The 22,948-nt window shown below is 50.9% G+C and overlaps 1 protein-coding gene across 2 annotated transcripts in view; it reads right to left on the bottom strand.

The window, feature by feature from the left end:
- The window catches only part of FCHSD2 (FCH and double SH3 domains 2), a 138,507-nt gene extending 123,960 nt beyond the window's left edge, over positions 1-14,547 (bottom strand). For both annotated transcript variants that reach the window (XM_084296568.1, XM_084296569.1), the window contains exons 1-2: positions 14,485-14,547; positions 11,428-11,525 (exon numbers count right to left, since the gene is read on the bottom strand). In XM_084296568.1, coding sequence (XP_084152694.1) covers positions 11,428-11,525; positions 14,485-14,505 — 119 coding nt within the window. In that variant the 5' untranslated portion in view covers positions 14,506-14,547. The remainder of the gene's footprint in view (positions 1-11,427; positions 11,526-14,484) is intronic.
- Between the last annotated feature and the right edge of the window lie 8,401 nt (positions 14,548-22,948).

Genomic DNA, 22,948 nt, shown 5'->3' with positions numbered 1-22,948 from the left:
GGAAAAAACACCCTAGGATTTCCTTCCCAGGGCTGGCAGGGCACTGCCTGTCCTTGAACCAGGTCTTCTCACCTCATTTCTGGAATGAGGGGAAGTTCTTCCTTCCACCCATTTAATCTGGTTCCCTACCCAGAGAAAAAAAAGGCCAGACAGAGCCCAGCTCTATCTTTTTTTTTTTCCAAAAAAGCAGAAACTTAAAGTCTACTGCCACCCAGCCTCTTGGAAAGGACATTTAAAAGGCTACAAGAAGCCTTTTCTTCTTGCCACTGGCTCTTCTTCACCTTGCTTCCTCCCTGCAACAGCAGCAGCTGCTACAAACACCTGGGCAGGGGAAGGAAAATCCTCCCCAAGGGCAAACGCAGCTCGAGTGCTTCAGTGGGAATTCAGAAATCAGTTTTTCTTATACCTGTAGTGCAAATTCCTTTACAGGAACGGAACTTTTTTATTTTTCCTGATTGAAAAGCCCCAGGAAAAGCAGAAGTGAAGCAGGGGAAGATAAGGCAGAGTGTTTCAAACATCAACAAAATCGGGGCCAGCCCTTCCCTAGCGTAAGGTTGAGGTAGGCAGCTAATTTTAGAAAGGAAAAAAAAAATAATGAAAGGGTGAGCAGATCAACTTCTGGAGCGGGCAGATCTGCTTCAGGCACTCACAGAATGGTTTGGGTTGGAAGGGACCTGGAAACGTCATCCACTTCTGGGCACGGACACCTTCCACTCCGTCAGCTTGCTCATGGGAGAGTGGAAAAGATTTGGGATGTGTCTGGATTCAGGAAAACATCCCCTGGGCTGTAAAGATCCCATCGGGGTTCTTGTGAGTGTCGTTAACTGGACAGGAGCACTGCAGCACCGCCAGGTGAAGGACTTGGCATTAAGCAGCTCCAACAACCAGAGAACATCAAAGCAACCAAGCTATGGGAGATGAAAGCAAAAGGCTCCATAACCTAGCCCGGGGTGTTTAAAAGACGTCCCAAAACTCAGAACAAAGCCTGCTTTTGACAGCCACAGCCCCCTGAGCTCTCCAGCAGTGGCAAACCGTGGCTGCAGGTCACAGAAAGTGTCTGGACTTTGTGTCCAGACGTCTCCAGGACATCAGGAACAGCATCACCGCCACCATCCTCGACTTCAGGTCCCCCCAGAGATGGGCAGACACCAAACATCAGCTTCAGCCATCGAAGATTTACAGCCAATGAAGGTTTTCAAGTGACAGATTCTCACCTCCTGAGTGAAATGTGTGAGCTTCAGGTGTGTACAAGAACTGGATTCTACATCCTCCCTGGTTTTCTATGCAAGGTTCAGAGCTACTAGCCAAAATCTGCTTTCCCATAGATTTATACAAAGCTGATATTAATATTTCAGAAGGTTTTTCTAGCCCACGTGAGCATCACAGACATCATTTAAGCGCTGCGTAATTTTGACAGGTGAGAAGTTTTCGGGCAAAAGCTGCCCTGAAAGCCTGCACGTTGCTCAGCCCGTCACACCAAGCACTTCTGGGCCTTTCCCACAGGGAAAAAAATCAGAGCCCAAAGTGAATCAAGGCATTTTAAGTCTATCACCACCCATAAAGCTCGTGGTGTGAAGACTCAGCACCTCCCAAATCGTTACTCTACTTCTGAGCTCTTTGCTAGTTTTGTGTATTTCAGCTCTAAATGAAAAAGCAAATATAAACTATTCTTCCTGCAACTCCTTACAGAAACTGCTAAAAATAATTCTCTTTCACCTCTTTACCTGTTTAGGAAAATGAGGAATACCAGGAATTGCTACAAATTCCACCAGCAGACCCAAAGATGTTGGTTACAGAAAGCACTGTGGCACCCACAAGGTATTAACGTGCTGCTATATGGAGAGCTGAGGTCCTTTAAGAGCAAGGAAAACGTGAGATTGGCCAAAGATGTAGAAAGGAAATCAAATCATGAGCCTTAAATCTTTCTGATCACAAACTCACCCATCTTTCTGCTGGTATACCTGAAAATAGTAACAAAAAGCACTCCCCTTCCCCTCACCCTCTGGATTCTCAGTTTCACAAAGATTTATTGCCTGCTTTTGTATGGAGAAAGGAAAAAATCACCTAATATAAAAAGATTTGCAAACAATCCAAGGATAGCTTCAGTGAAGAGAATGGCATTTGGTTAATTACGAGGTCCTGAAAAGCAGAACACCCAGCTCTAAAAACACACGCTCATCCACGTTACCTGGCTTGGAGGTTTGCTGTACAGACGTGCCACTTCAACAGCACCCCGCTAAAAAAGCACAGCCCCATTTAATTGTCACCTCCAGGGGCGTTGAAGGGAAGAGGGGAGAAAAAAAAAAACAGTGTTATGGTCCTCTAAGCAAAAGTGTGTGGATGCTGCTGGCTTCCTTATCACTCAGCCTCATCTAGAAGGTCCAACCTCTCTGTCTCCTTGCTCTCCAGTGCGGTCCCACAGCTCCTGGCCTTCTAAATTTATCAATTCAGAGCGCAAAGCCAGCAAGATCTGCTCCCCAGTCTCCTGTCTGGACGTAATTTCAGGTACAGGCTTGCATTAAATAAACATAAATCACGCCAGCGCTCACGGGGGAACGCAGCAGGCTCGTGTCAGCCACCCAATTATCTCCCCCAGAAAAATGATTTCCTCCCATCCGATGCTGGGGAGGAGAAACCACGGCTGTTCCTCCGGGTAAGAGGACAGGGAAGGGGAGCAGCTGTGGCACAGGATGGAGGTGGAGCAGGCAGAGGAATTCCTGCTGGGGAGATACCTGGAGGCACGGCTGGTTTCAAAGAGCATCCGTGTGCTCTGGGATTGCCAGGATAATAAATTACCAAGAGCTTATCACTGCGTGCTAGTGCTCCATTTGTTCATTCTTCCTTCTACTTTGGATGGAACTGAATATTGGGGGTGAATTCGGTAAAAGTGGTGTTTCTGGGTCTATAAACTGTGTGTTTATAGAGCTGGGGGATGCCAACGCCGCAGCAGATCTCGTATAGGAAGTGTGAACGCTCTGCCTGCGTGCTGTGCCTCTCACACAGCTCCGTGGGCTAAAAACACGGGGAAGAACGGTAGAGGAGGGAGAACATAAAGATAAAAATCAGAAGCAGGACTTGTTTTTAAGCCAGGTGTTCCCAGGCAGCTAGATTTACCTGCCATCTGATTTAGTCCACCTGGATCACATGGGGCTGATGAGAAACAACCACCCAAAGTCGTGATTGAAAGACAGGACAGGCACCCAGGGCACAATTTGGGTTCAATTAAAAATAAAAAAATAAAAAAATAAGGCCTTCATTTCTGTCTTTCTAACTTCCAGAATTAAAACCAAAACGATTTCTTCCTTAAAAAAGAGTTTGGAGTAATTCCTCAAGTTTCCAGCCATCCCTAACACCGCCAAGAACACCTCCCAGAGAATAAAAGTTCATTCATTCTGCTATTTAAACACCTTTAACGGTACCTTTGATCTGGGATCATCTCAGAGTGTCATACCCTCAGGAAAAATCGTGGCTTGTCTGGGTTCTCTGAATGCCTGACGGCACCCACCCAGACGTGGGGCGAGGAATTTTTCACCCAACTCACAACACTCGGACAAGGAACGGCTCCAAACATCAGGAATTTGGGCAAATCTAGGGATAGCATCCACGATTACTGCAGCACGTGGGGAAAAAAAATAGATTTCAATAGAGTTTTAATTAGTTTTCTCAAGCATTAAATGGCAAAATTGCATTTATTTCTAAAGTAATACAACTGAACTCGTACCAGCATTAATTCAATCAAAAGACTAACTTAATGTACCCTCTGATTCATTTAGCAAGCTGTTGCTAAAACTTTAAAACCTAATAAAGCACACGCACGAAACCCCACTACTTGGAGCTATTATAAAACTGTAATTCATTGGGAGCACCCAGCCTGGAATTGCTTCGGTTCGTGCTGAAGCTGATGGGGTTTTACAGCACCTTTTTACGAATATGGGCACAGGGCAACCTTTTTGTGTGTGCTTTTATACAGAATGAAAGACCTGGAAGATTAAATAAGCTCCCTGACTTTAATATATAGAATTTTTTGTTATTTTTTTTTGTCTTAGTCATCAGAAAACTGAACTGACAGCCACAACATAAGGCAAAAAGCCCCCCAGGAGCAGCACTGACCTCAGGGAGCAGCCGGGATGGGGTGCCCGGCGATGCTGCAGTCAGATAGCCACCCTCCCGTAGCCTCTGCCCCCCAAAATTCTCTGCTTTCACCTCCACCACGAGCAGGGGAGGTGCGATCTGATAACACCGCTTCCCTCAGCTGTCAGGACAAGCTTCCCACTCGCTCGCCCTCGCCAGGCGCAAAGGATTTCAAGTCCCGACGGGAGACGGGACCGGCCGCTCCCTTTTGATCCCGAGTTCCTGGAGCCGCGTCAAATCCAAATGTTAAAAAGGAAATTTCACACAATTCGAGGCAGCTTTTATGAGATGAGATGCAGACGGAGCCCGGTTAGACCTTTTGGTTAAAATATAACCACTTCAGAGGGAGCGACGGCTGTCCCCTTCTTACCATGCAAGCCCCTTAGGACAGAGGCATCTTTCTATATTATTATTACTATAATATAATAATATATTATAATATAATAATAATATAGATATAATATCCTTCTCTGGAGATATTCAGGCTGACCTTGCAGGCACCGTTTACGAAGCCTCCGTGCAGGTTTAGCTGGGAGGCTGAAAGCCCCGTCTGCAAAAACCGCTCGAGGCGCCACCGGCAGAGGATGCGAAAGCTGCCAAATTCACCTTTTTCCCACCAAACGAGATGAAACAAACACGACAGAAGAGCGTAGGGAATTAAGGCAGGCTACGCTGATTGCGTCTGGAATGATCAGAATGCCCTTCCTCTTCCCAGTGCCGTGACGTTTGTGGGATGTCCTGGACGCCTCCCGTTCCCCTTCCACGTGGGGTTTCGGAGGTAGGGGCTGGGATTAAAACCGCCCAGACCCTCGAAGGGAAAAGCCCTGCTTATAGGATTTGGTCCAACGGGTCCCAGGAAGGGTTTGGGGTTCCTTTAAATTGCCTGTGCCATATTCTGAGACAGCCAGGTAGCTTGGTTGAGCGTCAGCTCCTCCTTGCACGGTCACACCACCAGCTCGCCACCACTGCTTCTCCGGGGCTCTGCCAAGGAAAACCCTGCTGGGAACGATACCGGGGTAAAATCCAGCAGGAAAAACACCACCCCCACCCCTGAAAGGTGAAGAAATCCCTCCGAAAAAAGGAGGCGTTCAGTCCAAACTGACAGCGCAGCGCCTAGCAAACAAGCCGTGCATTGTACCAGCAGCAGAATCCTCTTTTTATTATCTTCCAAGGCAAACACGTCCTAAAGGCTGGAGTGCTCCTGAAAGCCCGTAAAGAAACGAGCCCTGAAATTCAGGCTTCCAGAGCGAGCGTTGGCACCGCGTCCCTAAACCAGAGCTCATTCATATGCGAGCCTTAAAGCCAAGAAGTGGGGAAAAATATTAATTTTTCTTCTTGACACGAGTAAGAAGTGCATCGGTGCTCTCTGAAATCGCTGCTTCTGCTATAAAAAATACAAAGGACATTAAAAACAAACCTCCAGCAGCTCACCAAAAAACTCTGAAGCTACTCAGAAATACCGAAACAGGAGATCCATTGCGTTTTATACGGCAGGGATTAAAAAAAAAAAAAAGAGGGAGTGTGGTCCATTTCTCAATTTCACTGTGCCAAAATAGGCTTGAATCCTTACACTGTGGCTATGTTTATACTGAAACCTATTTTTTTTTTACTCAAAACTTGGACTTCCACACCCAGTAGGCAACATTTTTATATTTTTTTTAAACGCATTCCAAGCTTCCCTCAAACAGCTCCAGTCAAAACAGCACCAGATTTTTTTAATTCCGTCAAGAATGCGAGGATCTCATTAAATAACTGCCTAATTACAGGTAACGTGCCCAGACCGCAGATCCTGTGGCATCTTGAACTGGAATATTATTCAGAAGCAACAACCACCAGCTTTGGAGAGGAAAAAAAAAAGCTGAAATTTCTGCCGCACGAGTACTCCAGCGAAGAATTATGCCGCCTGTCTTCAACTAATTAAGAGAGCTCGGAGAGAGGAGGAGAAAAACCCTCACAGTACTGCAACAGGCACTAGTGGTGAGAAAGATCACCCAGAGAGGAAAGAAATGCATTCAACTCCAAAAAAAAATTGCAGGATTTAAAGAAATTAAAAAAAAATAAGCTTCTAGATCCTCTAGATCTAATGGTTGTGCAAGGAAAACCTTTCCAAGCGAGTCAAATTAAAACTAATATAATGTTTTCTGTACTGTGTTCTTGAGTTTTCCTCGTACCTCTGCTGTTTTCTGCTTTGTGGAGGTGCAGAAAGGAGAAGCTGTTGGCACACAGAGCTGCCCTGCTCCTCGTTAAATAACGCCACGGACATCAGGTCTGCTGGATGGAGCAAGCAACCTTGGAGGAGAAAGGAAAGGTGATGGCGAAGGATGAGTTTCTGAGCAGCATAAAGGGGAAAAAAAAAGAGGGCATCTTTATGAAAAAGCCTCCCAGCCATTGCAGCGAGGAAGTTTTGAACAGGAATTTAGAAAAGGGTTTTATCAGATACCCCCTAGCCAGGGGCAAACCTGCTCTGGAGCCCAGGATGGGGTTGAAGGCTGCGAGCAAACTGCATTCCCTGCAGCTGGGGAGCAGGAAGCACAGGACGAGGTGAGCTCCTCACCGCCACCTCGCCTTGGGGCAGGAAAAGGAAAAAAAAAGGAAAGCTCTCCTAACTTTTCAGGATCTCAGAGAGGATCCTGGTACGTATTAGTGTCCATACATACAAATACAGGTTGTTTTCCAGCTCTTTTTCCAGTTCCTTCTCCTCCTGCAGCACCTCCTGCACTGCAACGAGACCTCAAGGCAACCAGGGCTGACAAATCTCTGATCTGTCGTGTTTAAAACTGGAACCGGGGCTGGTTTCTCCTCCAGTGAGCGTTGCCATAAACCTTACCAGGAACCTACCGCTGCAGTCAGCACGATTCCAGGAGCTCAGGCAAATTCCACGGGCGAGTACAAAGTATATTCACAGCAAAAGGTCACACGCAGCTGGGCTAGGGAGAGCCTAACTCGGTCCAGAAAAGGACACGTTCCGACTAGCACCAGCTAGCTAGCTGCAGGCACACATTCATTCACGTTTTGGTTTGTTTTTTTTCTTTGTTTCTGCCTTTTTTGTGCGTATTTTTTTTCCTTAAATCCATCCTGTTCACCCAGGCTTGTTAGGGCAGAGGCGAGACAAGATGTTAGAGGTGTGGAAGTGATGTTAGAGGTGTCCAAGTGCCGTCCTCGTACCGGGAGCACAAATAAAATCCCCCTCGGAAACAGATGTGACAGCCAAGAAGTAATTAAAATTCACAATCAGAACTGGGTGAAGAAAGTAACAGGGGAGAAAAACAACAAAATAAGTTGTCTGGTTGGAAGGAGGGATCGACCTTCAGAGGGCAGACCTTTGGAGGAGAGCACACGCTGCACGAAGGCAAGGGACAGGGAAATTTAGAGGAGAAGGTGGCTTTACCCCAAAAAAGATGAATGAATGTAGAGGACAGATGCTGGACTGGATGATGAGAAGAGAAATTAAGGAGGGAGGAACCACGAGGACAGAAGAGCGGAAGGAATAGGCAGCACCTGAACGTATTTGCAAGCATCTCTGGGACACGCAAAGATCACGAGCCTATGATTTTGGCAAGTCCTTCTGCACCAGGCATCTAGCTGAAGCTGAGGAAGAATTAAATTTGGTTCCCCAGCCACTCATTTCTCTCCCGCTAGCAGAAATGCTCACGGAGCCACACAGCCAGCAGCACCGGGGGATGGATTTACCTACAAGCAGTCCCATTTTGGGGACGAAAACTGGGAAAGGTGTGTTTGCAAGGGGGTGAAATCCCAAATCCACAAGGCTCACCCCCAGAATGAGAATCCCTGTGATCCTACAGGGCGACAGCAAAAAAAAGTTGGGGAGCGGAGCCAGCCCTTCAGCAGCAGCCCAGACGTTAGAGAGGATTAAAACTGCCACGTAACCACAGCCTCGTGTTCGCTGGCAAAGCTTGAAAGCAAGGAAAGAAGACAAAAAAAAAGACTTTTTGAGAACGTAATATCAAAAACTGCGGAGGTTCGAGGAGTTCTTCTGGAAGCCAGGCCTTGGGATGACGTCCAAGGTGAAGCAAGCATCACCTACCGAGTTTGTGGAGCCTGCAGCACGCACGGACCTCACAGAAACCCCAAACCCAAGCGTGGATCACGTGGAGATCTTTACATTTACCAATTAAATAACGCAACGTCTGAAGCCAACATAAAATACAGGAAAAGTGCCAACACCTTGGAGAAATTCAGCCATTCACAGCCCAGTTGGCCTTTGGAAAGGAGATGAACTTGCTCCCTAGAAGAAGCTAAGGGTGGGCAGACCAAAGAAGTCCTTCCAGCCATGGAGAAGCTTCAAAGGATGCCCGTTTTGCAGCGAGAAAGCTTAGGTTGACCTTTTTTTGGGGGGAAAAAAGCACCTTTCTCCATCACGGCTGCAGAAGGACGATCTTTTTCTAGTCACGCCAGCGCGGATCCACCACGTGAAAGGCGGTGCTGGCTGCAGGGAGCTCGAGAAGATAAACACACGCCATGCCTAGAGCCGAGCCAAGGATCCCGAAAGCATCCTGAAGCCCTCGTTCCACGAATTCTCCCCGGCACCGAGCACGAAGAAACACAGCGCAGAGCCACGCCGAGGTTATAAACACAGGAAGGTATTTTTAAACCCGTTTCGCACAGGATTCTTGTCAAAACACAACGCAGTTCGGGGGACTGCCGTGGATGATGCAAATTTTCTCAGAATCTGAGAATTTTAGGCTGTGCCCAAGGTTGTCCAGCACCCCGGGAAGCTTTGAACCCAGCTACCTGCTTTGCCGATCGTAGGTGTGATTTCCACAAGCAAAATACTCTGCCTCTTCTTCCCAGCCTGCGTGACCCGAAGCTACATCCTCGGCGTGCAAAACGCCGCGTTATCGCTGGAAAAGAAGATGGATTTTAGATTGAATGAAACACCTCGGTTTGGGGGATGCGCAGCCCTCCAGGAGGTGAAGCATCTGCGGAGAAAAATCCAGTTCCACCTGAAGAAGGAACCCCGTTTGGAACAACCAGCAGCTCAGCCTTCATCCCCTCCAAAAGGGGCTCTTTAAGCCTTCCAACCACAACCATTTAAACCAGCGCTCGGCTTTGCATAAAAAAAAATAAAAAATATATCAAAGCTGCTGGAATGAAAAGTATGTTTATGATCTGGGGCATTGCCAGAAGTCATCCAGCTCCTGCTCCGCCAGACAATGGACGTCTTTTGCTGGAACTCATCAGGGAACTTTCTGATCTTTTCCCTCGCATCTCGTCTTCAGGACAGAATATTTGAAGTTTTGTACAAAACCGGCCCGAAACGATATTAAAAAAAATGTAATGAAGAGCGTTAAAGCCCAGACAGACACTCGGGTTTATAAATAATGTGTACACGATTTCAACGCCTCCGTTTAGAGGCTAATATATACAATAATTATTTGTAGCAAGCTCACATTTGGAAATATGAATTTGTAATCACCAACTTGCAAACCACGCATGCAAAGCTTCCCGGTGCCGCTCCAGCAGCTGAGCGGAGCTCAGAGCAGCACAAACCAGCACGAGGCTGTGCCCTGCCCGCGCTTGAAAGCTCAAACGGGGCTGCAAAAGGACCCCAAATCCCTCAAGTTTTGGTAAAAAAGCAGGATTCGGGTGAAATTTAAGACTTTGGGATAGCGGTAGGGTGCTTTCAGCAAGCTGCAACCAAGCTTCTCCCACCGGTGACACGCACAGACCAACGTCACATCATCCTCAAAACCCTCCTCAGCTGTCTTCAAATGGAAAAGGCCCCGGCACCACAACCTCAGATCCTTTTTTTTTCCTCCCAGCCGTCGTTTTTAAGCCACAATTCCCCCGTTTTCTCACGCTCCGCCACCTGCTATCCAAAGGAACCGTGGACACGACGGAGCTGCCACCTCCTATCGCATCACGTCACGTTTAGGGAGTGCTTCAATCCCTAAAACCACACAGTGCTTCTGCAAACACAGGCTGAAACACCAAGCAGAGACTACGGACGTTTCGTGAGCACATCAATGAACGAAATATTCCAACCCCATGGCTCAATCCACAAATTAACATCAGAAATCAAGTCGCATTAAAGGCAAATATTTTAAAGGCAGCGTTTTCACGTTCTCCTCTTTTTATACCCACAGGTTCAGGGCAGCTTTCAGCAGTCAGGCTGCAGTGATTATGAGCACCTGAAGGATAGGAAACGCTAACAAAACCTGGACTAGAGCAACGGGACCCATCCCTAATCATCTAAAAATAATCTCCTATCCAGGAGGGGGGAAATTCCTTAGATCTGTTAATTATTACTCAGCATTTGCTGGTAAAACACTGCACGGATGATTATTTTGATCTAAGGAGATGAAGGCTGGGATCTTTCCCCTACAAAAAAAAAAAAGGGTTTTGATATCCACTGCAGGCAAACAGGGGAGGGAAGAGCCTTGTCCCTCTGATTTATTAGGGGAGGGCGTCGTGACAGCGAGACAAACAGCACGCCAGCTCTCAGAGCGGCCACATTTGCATTTTAGATGGCAATATAAGGCACAAAATCTGATCAAAATCTGATTTAATTAACGGGTGGGAGACACGCTGCGAAAAAGAGAAGGGCAGCAGCAGCCCCACGACCCAATACTTGACAGAAAACCCTAAAATTTCTACAATTTGATCCTCTCCAAGCGCAATCATTAATCCTCCACCTAATGCTGGGTAGCCACTACCACCCTATTTCATGAAAGGCAAAGTTTGGAGTTAAAGAGGAGCAAATCACATTAGTTAACATGAATAATAAAAAACTAATCACACGACGCCGTTGACGTAATGCAGATTTTCCCCTATTGCACCGAGTTTTAAATCATAAATGCAAATATCTTGCAAGTTTCTGGTATTAAAAAGACAAAAAAAAGGCTTTTTTTTTTTAATCTATCTATTTAAAAGTGCTGTTCGAAGCTCTTTCTAGCAAGATGTAAATCATCGGTGGTTTTAATGCATCCGTAATAATTGTAACAGCCTCTTACGGGCAGTAAATCAAAGTCTATTACACAGAGAAGCACTGCTGAAAAAAAAAAAAAAGTGCTTTTTCTGTGTTATTTGTGACTTCTTTAAAAAAAAAACATTTCCCCCATTGAAGCGAAGAGGAAAAAAAAAAAATAAAAAAGTGTTTGCATTGTGTTAGCTGCAGTTATAATTTCCAGCTGTGTCAAAACCTTTAACAGCCTCAAAGCAGGAAATCCAAAGAGGAAATTCCATCGTCAGTTCCTGAAGTTTTGTAACTCCAGCCTTCTTCCAAAAAAGCTGGATCTGAAAGGGAATTTCGGTCGCGGTTCTCTGCAGCCTTACCTGACGTCCTCGAGGAGCTCACATTCTGCCTGGTGCTTGGCCTGAAGCTTTGTCATCTGCTCGACCTGGATGTTTTTTAGCTCTTGTGTGACTTTCACCTGAAAAAACAACGAAACAACAAACCATATGAATCTTCCGTGGAGTTTAAATCATATTTTTTTTCCCCATTAAGATACGATTTCCCTCATTTATTCTGAAATTGCACGTTTCGGGGCAAAACTAAGGCACAGAGCGAAGAATTAAGGGTGAAAAGAGGCTGAATTCAACGCACGCTGCCACCTGGGAGGGCTCACACCCCGCAGGAACCTCACGCTTCGGCCCCAAAATTAACGAAAATGCCGTTTTATTCTGAAAGATGAGAGGAGGAGGAGTGCCCGATGGGTTTTTAGAACAAAAAAAGCTTGGAAAAAATAAAATATCTGGGCTACAAGGGGGGAAAATCGACGGCATGTGTATGTTTAGTGCTTAGCAAGTTAAATAATTTTAAAATTAATTAAGATTTCAAAGAAAAAAAAAGATATTTAAAGAATTTCCTTTAAAGGCAGCCCAAAAATCACGGTGGTTCTCAATGCTGCATCCAAATAACCCTTCGGAGGGAGGCTGTGGTCCTGCTGCAATTTGGTGCTCATTAAACCCCAAATCCCAGCAGCCTGGCACCTCCTGGCAGGTATCAGGAAGGATTTGGGTTCAGAACGGCCCCACGGGGCTGTTTGCTCTCTTTTTTTATTCAAAAAAAGGAGATTTGGGCATTAAAACCCCTCGGTGATGACAGGGGATCCTCCTGCTGGCTCGGAGGCATCGCCGCAGCCCCTGCGCATCGGGGAGGTCGGGAACGCCTCGCGGTGACGGTAATGGGGGCAGGAGGACCCCAAACCCCTTTCCCCTTCCCCAAACAGGGGGAGGAAAAGGAAATCGAGATCCTAAAAGCCAGGAAAAAAAACCTCCTCGGCTCCGACGATTCCCCGGCAGCCAGCCCCCTGCCACTGCACCGCGAAACAACAAAAAACAGGGAGGGGACGACACAAAACCGGGGGAAATCGCACCAAAAAACGGGGGAGCCCACCCCACCGCAGCCCCAAATGGGGCAATATGACAATGAGGACCAAAGGCACGGATCCCAAAATCCTAAAACCGCCCCCCCACCCCCTCCTAGTGGCTCCCAACCCCATACCCTGCTCGCTGTCTCTGGCTCCCCCTCTGTCCCCAGCAGCTCGATCCCAAAGCGCTCCGTCCCCCTATACCAGCACCCGCACGCAGCTCGGGTCCCCAGCCACCCCCAAAAACCCCAAATCGACACCTCCCCCCCTCGCCGATCCCCCAAAAAGCAAACCACCCCCAACCCCGCACGCTGCAGCAAGCGGAAAACCCTCCCCTGCTGCCGCCACCTTTTGGGGTTTGCTCTCATCCCACAAACCCTACAGGTTTATGGCCACCCCTGCTCACCCTCATCCTCGCCACCCGGACCCTAATATGGCCGGGGGGGGGTCTCCCCGCTGCCGCAGACCCCTCTCTTGTCCCCCCCCCCCCTTTGCAGGCCACCGCCCCCTCCTCTCCTCGCCCACCCCACTGCGGCCCCAATTCATTGCTGACCCCCCCTCATCCCTTAAATCTCCCAGCCTGTGGGATCCCATAGCCACAGACCCCATCCTTGTGCCCCATATCGCAGCCAGACCCTATATACACCCCACCAGCCCTCATCCAAATGCAGCCCCAAAATGCAGTCAGCACTGCTGGTCCCCAATCCCATATAGGATCCCATTTAGGATCTCCCCTCCATGCCCAAACGCAGCCCTAAAATGCAGCCAGACCCCGTCCCCCCCAAGCCCTAAACACAGCCCCAAATCCCAGTCAGCCCAGGAACCCCCATACACCTGCCCAAGACCCCAACCCTATTGAAACACAGCCCCAAATCCCACCCAGCCCTATTACCCCCCACACACACCCCACCCAAAACCCCCAAATTGAACCCAGCCCCAAACCCCACACACCCCCACTGTCCCCTAAACCTACCCAGGCCCCCCCCCAAAAACAAACCCAGCCCCAAAACCTACCCAGGACCCCCCCCCCCTAAGGAAACCCAACCCCAATCCCTCATCACCCCCTAACACCCCAAAAACCCCAAACACCCCCAAATCCCCCTCCTCAGCCCCAACCCCGCTCTCAACCCCAAATCCCCTCAAGTCCCCCCCAAGCCCCAAATCCCCTCAAGTCTGCCCCTCAAACCCCAAATCCCCCCAAACCCCCTCAAGTCTCCCCTTCAGCCCCAACCCCCCCCAAATCCCCTCTAAAACCCCAAAACCCCTCCTCAGCCCCAAATCCCCTCAAGTCTCCCTCTCAAACCCCAAATCCCCTCCCCAGCCCCCAAACCCCTCAAGTCTGCCCCTCAAACCCCAAAACCCCCCAAATCCCCTCCTCAGCCCCCAAACCCCTCAAGTCTCCCCTTCAGCCCCAACACCCCCTCAAATCCCAAATCCCCCCAAATCCCCTCAAGTGTCCCCCTCAGCCCCAAAATCCCTCCCTCAGCCCCAAAATCCCTCAAGTCCCCTCCTCAGCCCCAAACCCCCTCCAGCCCCAAAACCCCCCTCAAACCCCAAATCCCCTTAAGTCCCCCCCTCAACCCCAAATCCCCTCCTCAGCCCCAAACCCCCCTCAAACCCCCAAACCCTCCTCAAACCCCAAATCCCTCCCTCAGCCCCAAACCCCCCCAAATCCCCTCAAACCCCACCCCCCCCCCTCAGCCGCAAACCCCCCCTCAAACCCCAAATCCCCCCCGAACCCCCCTCAGCCCCAAAACCCCTCAAGTCTCCCTTTCAACCCAAACCCCCCTCAAACCCCAAACCCCCCTCAAACCCCAAAACCCCCCAAATCCCCTCCTCAGCCCCAAACCCCTCCTCAAACCCCAAATCCCCTCAAGTCCCCACCTCAGCCCCAAACCTCCCCCAAACCCCAAACCCCCCCCAAACCCCAACCCCCCCCTCAAACCCCAACCCCCCCCCAAACCCCAAATCCTCCCAAATTCCCCCCAAAACCCCAAATCCCCCCCCCTCAGCCCCTCACCTTCCTCGGCGGGGGCTGCATGTTGGTGCGCGGGGGCTGCGCATCCAGCCCGCCGCCGCCGCCCCCCCCCCCCCCGCCGGCAGCAGCAGCGGCAGCGGCAGCAGCAGGAGGAGGAGGAGGAGGAGGAGGAGGAGGAGGTGGAGGAAGGCTCCGAGGGGAGGGGGGGGGGGGCGGCGGCCTCCGGCCTGGAGCGGCCACCATAGAACGGGGAGGGGGGGGGGGGGGAGGAGCCATGAGGGGAGGGAGGGGAGGGAGGGGAGGGAGGGGAGGGAGGGGGGGGGGAGCGGCCGCTAGGGGGCGCTGAGGGGAGGGGAGAGGGGAGGGGTTAAGGGGGTGGGCGGGGTTAGGGGCGGGGTTTATAGGGAGGGGGTGGGGTTAAGGGGGAGGGGGTGGGGTTAAGGGGAGAGGGCGGGGTTTAGGGGGAGGGGGTGGGGTTTAGGGGGAGGGGTTAAGGGGGAGGGGGTGGGGTTAAGGGGGAGGGGGCGTGGCTTGTAAGGGGGAGTAGGGGGAGCACGTGGGGGGAGCGTGGGGGGTGAATGGGGGGCGAATGGGGGGTGAATGGGGCAAATGGGGGGGGTGAATGGGGGTGTAAGGGTGGAAATGGGGTGGAAAGGGGGATGTAGGGGGATGTAGGGGGAGAAATGGTATGTATATGGGGTGGGGGGGTGTAAATGGGGATATAGGGGGGTAGAAATGGGGTGCACATGGGGTGTGGGGGGTGGAAATGGGGTGCACATGGGGTGTAACTGGGTATATAGGGGGTAGAAATGGGGTGTATTGGGATGCGGGGGATAAATGGGGCGTGTGGGGGTGAATGGAGATGTAGGGGTGGAAATTGGGGGGAAATGGGGATGTAGGGGGGAGAAATGGGGTGCGCATGGGGTGTAATTGGGGTGGAAATGGGGTGTATGTGGGGTGTATTGGGGGTGGGGGGTAAATGGGGTGCACGTGGGGTGTAACCGGGGATGTAGGGGGGAGAAATGGGGTGCACATGGGGTGTATGGGGTGTAAAAGGGGTGTACATGGGGTGGGGGGGTATGTATGGGGTACACATGGGGTGTAAAGGGGGTGCACATGGGGTGTAAATGGGGTGTAAATGGAGTGGGGGGGTGTAAATGGGGTGCACATGGGGTGTATGGGGTGTAAAAGGGGTGTACATGGGGTGGGGGGGTATATATGGGGTGCACATGGGGTGTAAATGGGGTGCACATGGGGTGTAAATGGGGTGTAAATGGAGTAGGGGGTGTAAATGGGGGGCGCATGGGGTGTAAAAGGGGATGTACGGGGGTGTAAATGGGGTGTATATGGGGTGTGGAGGGTGTAAAAAGGGGTGTACATGGGGTGGGGGGGTATATATGGGGTGCACATGAGGTGTAAATGGGGTGCACATGTTGTGTGGGGGTGGTGAATGGGGTGCACGTGGGGTGGAAATGGGGATGTACGGGGGAGAAATGGGGTGTACATGGGGTGGGGGGGGTAAATGGGGTGCATATGGGGTGTAACCGGGGTTGTAGGGGAAAGAAATGGGGTGCACATGGGGTGTATGGGGTGCGGGGGATAAATGGGGGGCATGGGGGGTGAATGGGGATGTAGGGGAGGAAATGGGGTGGAAATGGGGAGGAAATGGGGATGTAGGGGGGTAAATAGGGTGCGCATAGGGTGTGTGGGGGGTGAATGGGATGCACGTGGGGTGTAAATGGGGATGTACAGGGGAGAAATGGGGTGTATATGGGGTGGGGGGTGTAAATGGGGTGCACATGGGGTGTAAATGGGGTGGAGGGTGTAAATGGGGTTCATATAGGGGTGTGGGGGTGTAAATGGGGTGAGGGGTGTAAATGGGGTGCACATGGGGTGTAAATGGGATCGAGGGGTGCACATAGGGTGCACGTGGAGGTGCGGGGGTGTGCATGGGGTGCACATGGGGTGTGGGGGGGGTAAATTGCGTGGGGAGGTTCACATAGGGTGCACATGGGGTCCATGTGGGGTCCGTTTGGGGTGGGGGGTAGAAATGGGGTGCACATGGCGAATAAATGGGGTGGAGGGTGTAAATGGGGTGCACATAGCGGTGTAAATGGGGTACACAGGGTGCACATGGGGTATGGGGTAGAAATGGGGTGCACGTGGGAATGCAGGCGGTGTAAATAGGGTGAACATGGGGGTGCAGGGGTGTAAATGGGGTGCACATGGGGATGTGGGGGTGCATATGGGGTGGGGGGGTGTTAATGGGGTGCACGTGGGGGTGCAGAGTTTAGGGGAGGTATAAAGAGGGGTGCACAGGGGGTGCATGGGGGGGCACATGGGGGTGCAGGGGGTGTAATTGTGGGGTGCATGGGGCTGCAAAGGAGGTGCAGGGGGGGATTGCAAGGGGTGCACAGTGGGAAAAGGGCTATGGGGTGCATGGGGTTTGCAAGGCACGCAGGGGGGGATGCACAGAAGGGGTGCAGGGGGTCTGTAGGGTGTGCCCATGGGGTTGCAGAGCTCTGCTCTGACACAGCAGAGCCCGGGAAGGGCGGGGCAGAAGCGACGTTCCCAGCCCTATTTCGGTGGGGTGAGGGTGAAATGAGGTGAGGGTGAGCTTATTAAATCAGCTGCGAGGGAATCTTTGAAACACCCACGTGCTTTTGGGTTTTTCCTTGAAGAAAATCACCGGGGCAGGTTGCAGGGCACGGGGGCGATTCTCCTAAATGCGTTTCCCCAAATGCTCCTGTTTCATTATGGCTGAGCCACATTACTCCAATTCCCAAAAAATGACCCCTGCCTTCCCTACAGACACCTAAAGGTGTTCGGACACACAGATATAAGGAGAGAAATCCCCCTTTACACCCTACATACGGTTACCAGAGTGATTTGGGGACGCTCGATGTGACGTGGTGGGTGCCGTCGTGGCGCTGGGTGCTGTCTTTCTGGAAGGCCTTTGGCACATTACCCCATAAAAACCTCATAAAAAAGGTGTTGGGGTGAGGGCTGGGCGAGCAACCGGATCGAGAAGGGGCCAAAGGGTTGGACCCAGAGGGGGGTGGTTATGGGGTGAGTGTTGGAAACCTACAAAATCTCCAACATCAGCCAGGCCGCGGGGCTGCCGTCTCTGCAGGCAGGATCAGGAGGCGCTTTCGGTGCCGCCTTCCCCTTCCTGGCTGTAGTTTTCCACTGTTTGCTCGTGTTCATCCACCAATTATTTTATTTTATGCATTACCCACGGATGCCCTCGAGCCTGGACCCCGGGGTGCTGCAGGTTCGGTGCCTGTCCCGACAGAGGCGGCACCTGCAGCGCTGCTGAATCGCGACGGGGCTGCCTTTCGGAGCTGCTAATTGCTCTTCCACGTCTCTGTAATGTGGGTAATAGTCAAAAAGGGGGAAAAAAAATAAAATAAAAGCAGTGAAATAAACTGATTAAATACTTTGTGAGCAGAGGGTGAAAAAATGAGTATGGCACGGCGTCAAAGCGCGGCGTGCTTTATCAAAAATCTGTGTTTCCACGGCCTAACTTAGCTCAAAATTCATATTTTTAACCCTTGATTTTTCATTTATGGTCAGGCAGGTCCGGGATATCAGGTCTGCCCCAAACGTAAGTGTGGGTTCATTTCCACAGCTGAGCCTGAGCATCACAGCCGAAGCTGATGACAGCTCCCGGTGGTGTGGATGAGGGCTCGGAGCTTTTCTGCCCTCCAAAAAGATGAACCCGCTGCTGGTTTCCATGAGGGCAGGGTCTTTGTAGGGCCAGTAGTAATGTGGGGCATATTCAATGTCCACTGCATATCTAAATTTCCTTTTTTTTATTTCTTTTTTTTTCTTTTTTTTTCTTTTTTTATTTTTTTCTTTTTTTTTTCTTTTTTTTTCTTTTTTTTTTCCTTTTTTTTTTTTTTTCTGGGCTAAATTTTCTTTTTTGCTGTCGTTTAGCTGTTTCGGACAGGCACGTGTTGTTTGGAGGCAGTCAAGACGGCACAGCTGGAGGTGGTGCAGCCCCAAATTCTCACCAAGATAAGTCCGTGTATAAGGACTTAAGCTCCAGCAGCTGTTGAGCGAGGTGTTGGGGGCTACAAGAATAGGGAAAATGAAGGAAATCACCCGCAGTGCCCTTGTGCAGGGGACTGGAGCCAAGACTCAGTGCTCTCGTCCAACCTCAGCTGGAAAAAAAAAAAGCTGAAGCAACACCCCAAAATACCCCAAAAAAGCACCCACAACCTCTTAGCACCTATTGCCTGAGCCTTTAACACAATAATTAGTGCTGGAAGCGGGCAGATGTGGCCGTTGTGAGCGGGTTTTGCTTCTCCTTCTTTTTGGGGTGGCTCGAGATGTTCGTCGTGTGAAGGGTGGGTGAGAAGCTGGCCCCAAGACGGCCCCAAAAAGCCAAGTGTGCCCTGGGCTGGTCTTGGCTATGCCTCTACTAGGAAATAGAAAGGGATGGGGGCCACGCTGTGGGTTTAGGGACAAATGGCCATCTCCCAGCTGTGGGAGGAAGGCCAGAAATGGGTCGGGAACATCTCCTGGCCTTGTGGTTTACCACCCTTGTGTCCTTCATCCCAAATCAGCAACACAATCCGTCTCCTCACATTTGGGGTCCCCAAGTTGGGTACTAAATCCATAGGGACCCCAAATCCTGGTCTGGCTCTGGCAACAGGAGACACATCACAGCCATGGGAAACCCCAAGGAGACCAAGATGTGGGTGTTCTCAGCATTTTCACCCCAAATCTGGGCCTGCTCTGCATCACTTCACCGAGGAGCCAACGTGGAAATTGCCCTGGGCACCCTGGAGAGGTTTTCCCGTTCCCTCACAGAGAGGGAAATAACACCCCACCGCTGCGATGCCCCAAGCGGTTAAGAAAATAATTCATCAGCCTGTTGATTTTAATCTTCTGGAATGTTTTTTTTTTGTAAAACTGGCTGTTTGCAAAGAGTGATCTCCTCCCCTCGGCAGGGCTCTCTGGGCGTTCATGCTCTGGTTCCTCTTGGAGATGCCCATGGGAAAGGGGAATTTCTTCTCAGGGGGCTGCACTGGAGCAAGGAGAGGGATCAGGTGGGCGTGAGCAGCTCTGAGTTAGGTGAAAAAAGCAGGAGATTGAGGTGGCTTTAATATAATAAGCATATAAATGTACAAATAAATGGTGTTTTCATTTTAAATGGAAGGGGTGTGGAATAGGCCTGAAAACAGGGTGCCCAGAAAGCCCCAGCAGAGATGAGACATGAAGGCTGGAGACCCAGAAGGGCAAGCACTGGCTGCTGCTGATGTTTTGAAGCTGAAACTGAGGCCTGTTCCCTAATCTGAACCAGAAGAATCTGGCCCTAAAAGCAAAATTTGGAGAGGAGCCCCAAGGAATCCGGGTCAATCGATTTCCATCCTCCCTCAGCGTGAAAGGCACGGCTTTCGGGTTGGGCTCGCGCATCTTCTACCCCTTTACTCCTCTCAAAACTCAGTCCCCGAAGGAGTTTAAACCTCCTGAAGTACAAAAAGCTCCCAGCGAGCCAGGAAAAAATGGTTTTCATTCCCTTTTTGCTGCGTGTCTGCATGTCTGATGTGCTGTTTCGGAGCAAAAGCGAGTCACGCTGGCACGTTTTAGCCCACGCCACGGGCAGGTCATTAATGTGTGAAGCAGCTCAGGCTGCAAAAGTCCCCTCAGACAGGCGCTTCCACCAGCATAATAAAGGCACTTGCTGACAGAGCAGATTTTGGCTGCTGAATTGGCAGACGCCGACCTGGCAGGAGGATTTGCTCGCCGGCCCAAGCTGCAGGAGGCTCAGCCCCGCACGAGCTCTCCCCTGGCCCATGGAGACGATGCAGGATCCCTGCCTCCTTTTTTGTGTTAAATAGGGATATGTAGGAATTAAAAAGCTTGGATGGATAGATAAATAGATAGATAATTGATAGATAGATAGATAGATAGATAGATAGATAGATAGATAGATAGATAGATAGAAGGTAGGTACAGAGATGGATAGATGGACAGAAAGATGATAGATGGATAGATAGATAGATGCCTATATATATGGATGGCTAGACAAAAATAAATGAATAAATGAAAGGAAATGAAAATTTTGAAATAAAAATGAATGAAAGGATGAGCAAAAGAATGAAATTATCCCTAATAACCACCTGTGATACCCTGGGGGATGTCCCAGCCATTCCTTTCCCTGCCTGTGTCTTGGCCAGCTCAGGAGCCGACCTTGCTGCAGAGCAGGTAAATCCCAAAACTGAGGCTGGGACTATGCAGCAAAGCAGATGTGCTGCCAGATGTTTCTGGCTCCTCCTTTTCCCCTCCAGTCCAGTGCTCTGATGAGATGGAGGCAGGTTTCGGGGTTTTTCACCCCGCCTGGAGCCACCCAGCTCCATCAGCCCCATGCAGACCTCAGGCTGGGGTTCCCTCCTGCTCCCCAAAATCTGTCTCAACCCACAGCCATGGTCAGGGCAGGAAAGCAGGAGGGCTGACGGGTCCTGGCCATGCTTTAACTGCTCAAAAAAAAAAAATCCCAGTGCTCGTTCAGGGATGCTGCATGCCCTGGCAGAGCTTTCTCAGAGCATCCACCATTTCACGCAGAATTTCCCTCAATTTCTCCATTTCAGCCTCATCTTTTCTTTCCCCGGGAAGCCCTGCAGACCCAGCAGAAGGCAAAAAACGGAGCATGGGGCCGCTGGTGGAGCCTCTGGACTTTGCCCACGCGGGGGTGCCATGGGGATGCGGATGGGACCGGTGCGCTCCGAGCCTGCCTCCTTCCTTCGTCCTTGCAGGGCTTTCGCTTTGCGTCCTGATCGAGGGCTGCTCCTTAATTAGCGATGAAACACTTAATTAAGAGCCTCCTATGTAAGCCAGCGTTAGTCTGAGAGGTGAAGTTTCTTTGGCTGGAAGATGGTTTTTAATTCCCTGAGAGGTGTCAGCCGCCACGAAGAGCGGATCCACCGCTGGGCTGAGCGCGCTGCTCGCTTATGAGCTGTGTTTCCCCACCTTACAGAGCTGCATTAAATCTGACTGGTGTCAGATTTGCCTGCTACAGAGCAGGCAAAAGATAACACCTCAGCAACTGAGACAGCTCAAGCTTCACCATAAAAAGGAGATTATACGGATTAGGTAAAATAATATCCGCATAGCATGCTTTTTGCATGCTCCGGCAGACCCCAGCCAGGGAAAATCACTCCTTGGAGCTTGCCATAACCTGGTGCCAGTTGAAGAAAGCTTCAAGTAGCTCTTTAGGAGCCCGGGGCATGACTCAGCCTCCTCCAGGTTAAGCTGGGGTGGAACGAAGCGTCCTAGAGCCCAAACTGCCAGCGGGGACGGAGGTCCGGCCGAGCAGCGAGCGCGGGCTGGGAGGGCGCCTGCGTGGCCCTGCCACGTCCTGCTTAGGCTTGTTCCACCGCATTTCGGCGAAGGCAGCGTCGCTACACCCAGGCAGCTTTGTTCTCCATACCCTCAGCCTCTCCCCGTTCCTCCTTCGTAAATATTTACCATACCTGGGGGGACGGCTCCGGGATTCGTTTTCACGAGAACGCATCCAACGAGTAAATATTTCGGAGCAGAGAGGCTGGGCAGGTCGCTGTTGTGTTTTTTTTTCCACCACCAGCTGGCCACTTGCCCACACCAGCCACGAGCATCAGCTTCCGTGGAGCAGGACGTGATGTTAGCCTGGTGTGGGAGGACGACGGTTTCCACGTCCATCCAGGAGGACCCTCGTGGTGCCTTCAAGTGGAGGTGACCTCTCCGCTGGTGTAAACCAGGTAAGTCCTTGCACAGCCTCTGCTGCTGCCTCCCATCCTGCGAGCTGGGAGTGGAGGGAGGAGGCAAAGTGAAGACCCACGGAGAGGAGGAGTATGTCCAGTGATGGCTCGAGGGGTATTAACCTTGGTTGGGAGTGAATCTGCCATCTGTGGGGCTTCCATGGTCTGGTGGAGGAGCGAACTCCACGACGTGCAATCCCATCAGGTTGTATTAAATACATTTCAGATGTTTTTCCGCTGCGTATCAGGAGGAGGAGGTCACAGGAGTAGCTGAAGCACAGGAAGAGTCTCCAAAAACCATCCAACAACTCTCCTGAAGTTTGGGAGTGTCTTGTCCCAAATGTCCCAGCAGGTACGGCTTTGTGGGCTCACATTGTGGGCTCACATTGCCCCTAGGACGTGGGACATCCAGATTTGGGTGCAGGGCCTCATGCCCCCTGGAACATATATATAATATATATATAACTCCTGGAGCCCATGTCTGTGTTTGACCAGGAGTTACCACCACTAATCCTGCAGAGCTGGGAGAGGATCTGAGGTCCTGCTGTCTCCTGAGGGTCACCGACAAGCTCTGGGGCTGGGGGCATCAGCAAAACCCCACCAGCCTCTTTCCTCCAAACCCCTCCATGGGACAGGGACAGGGACATGGGCACGTTCAGGGTCCTCAGCGTTGGGACACAGCTCCTGGGAGGCAGCAGGTGACCTTCACCTTCCTGAACTTTGCTTCGTGCTGATAGCCCGGCCTCACCCACCCCGTTGGC

The sequence above is a fragment of the Netta rufina genome (assembly GCF_964035555.1).
Source record: "Netta rufina genome assembly, chromosome: 1".
Taxonomy (NCBI): Eukaryota; Metazoa; Chordata; class Aves; order Anseriformes; family Anatidae; genus Netta; species Netta rufina.
Note: the sequence above shows the minus strand (reverse complement) of the source record. Positions and strands in the feature narration are given on the sequence as shown.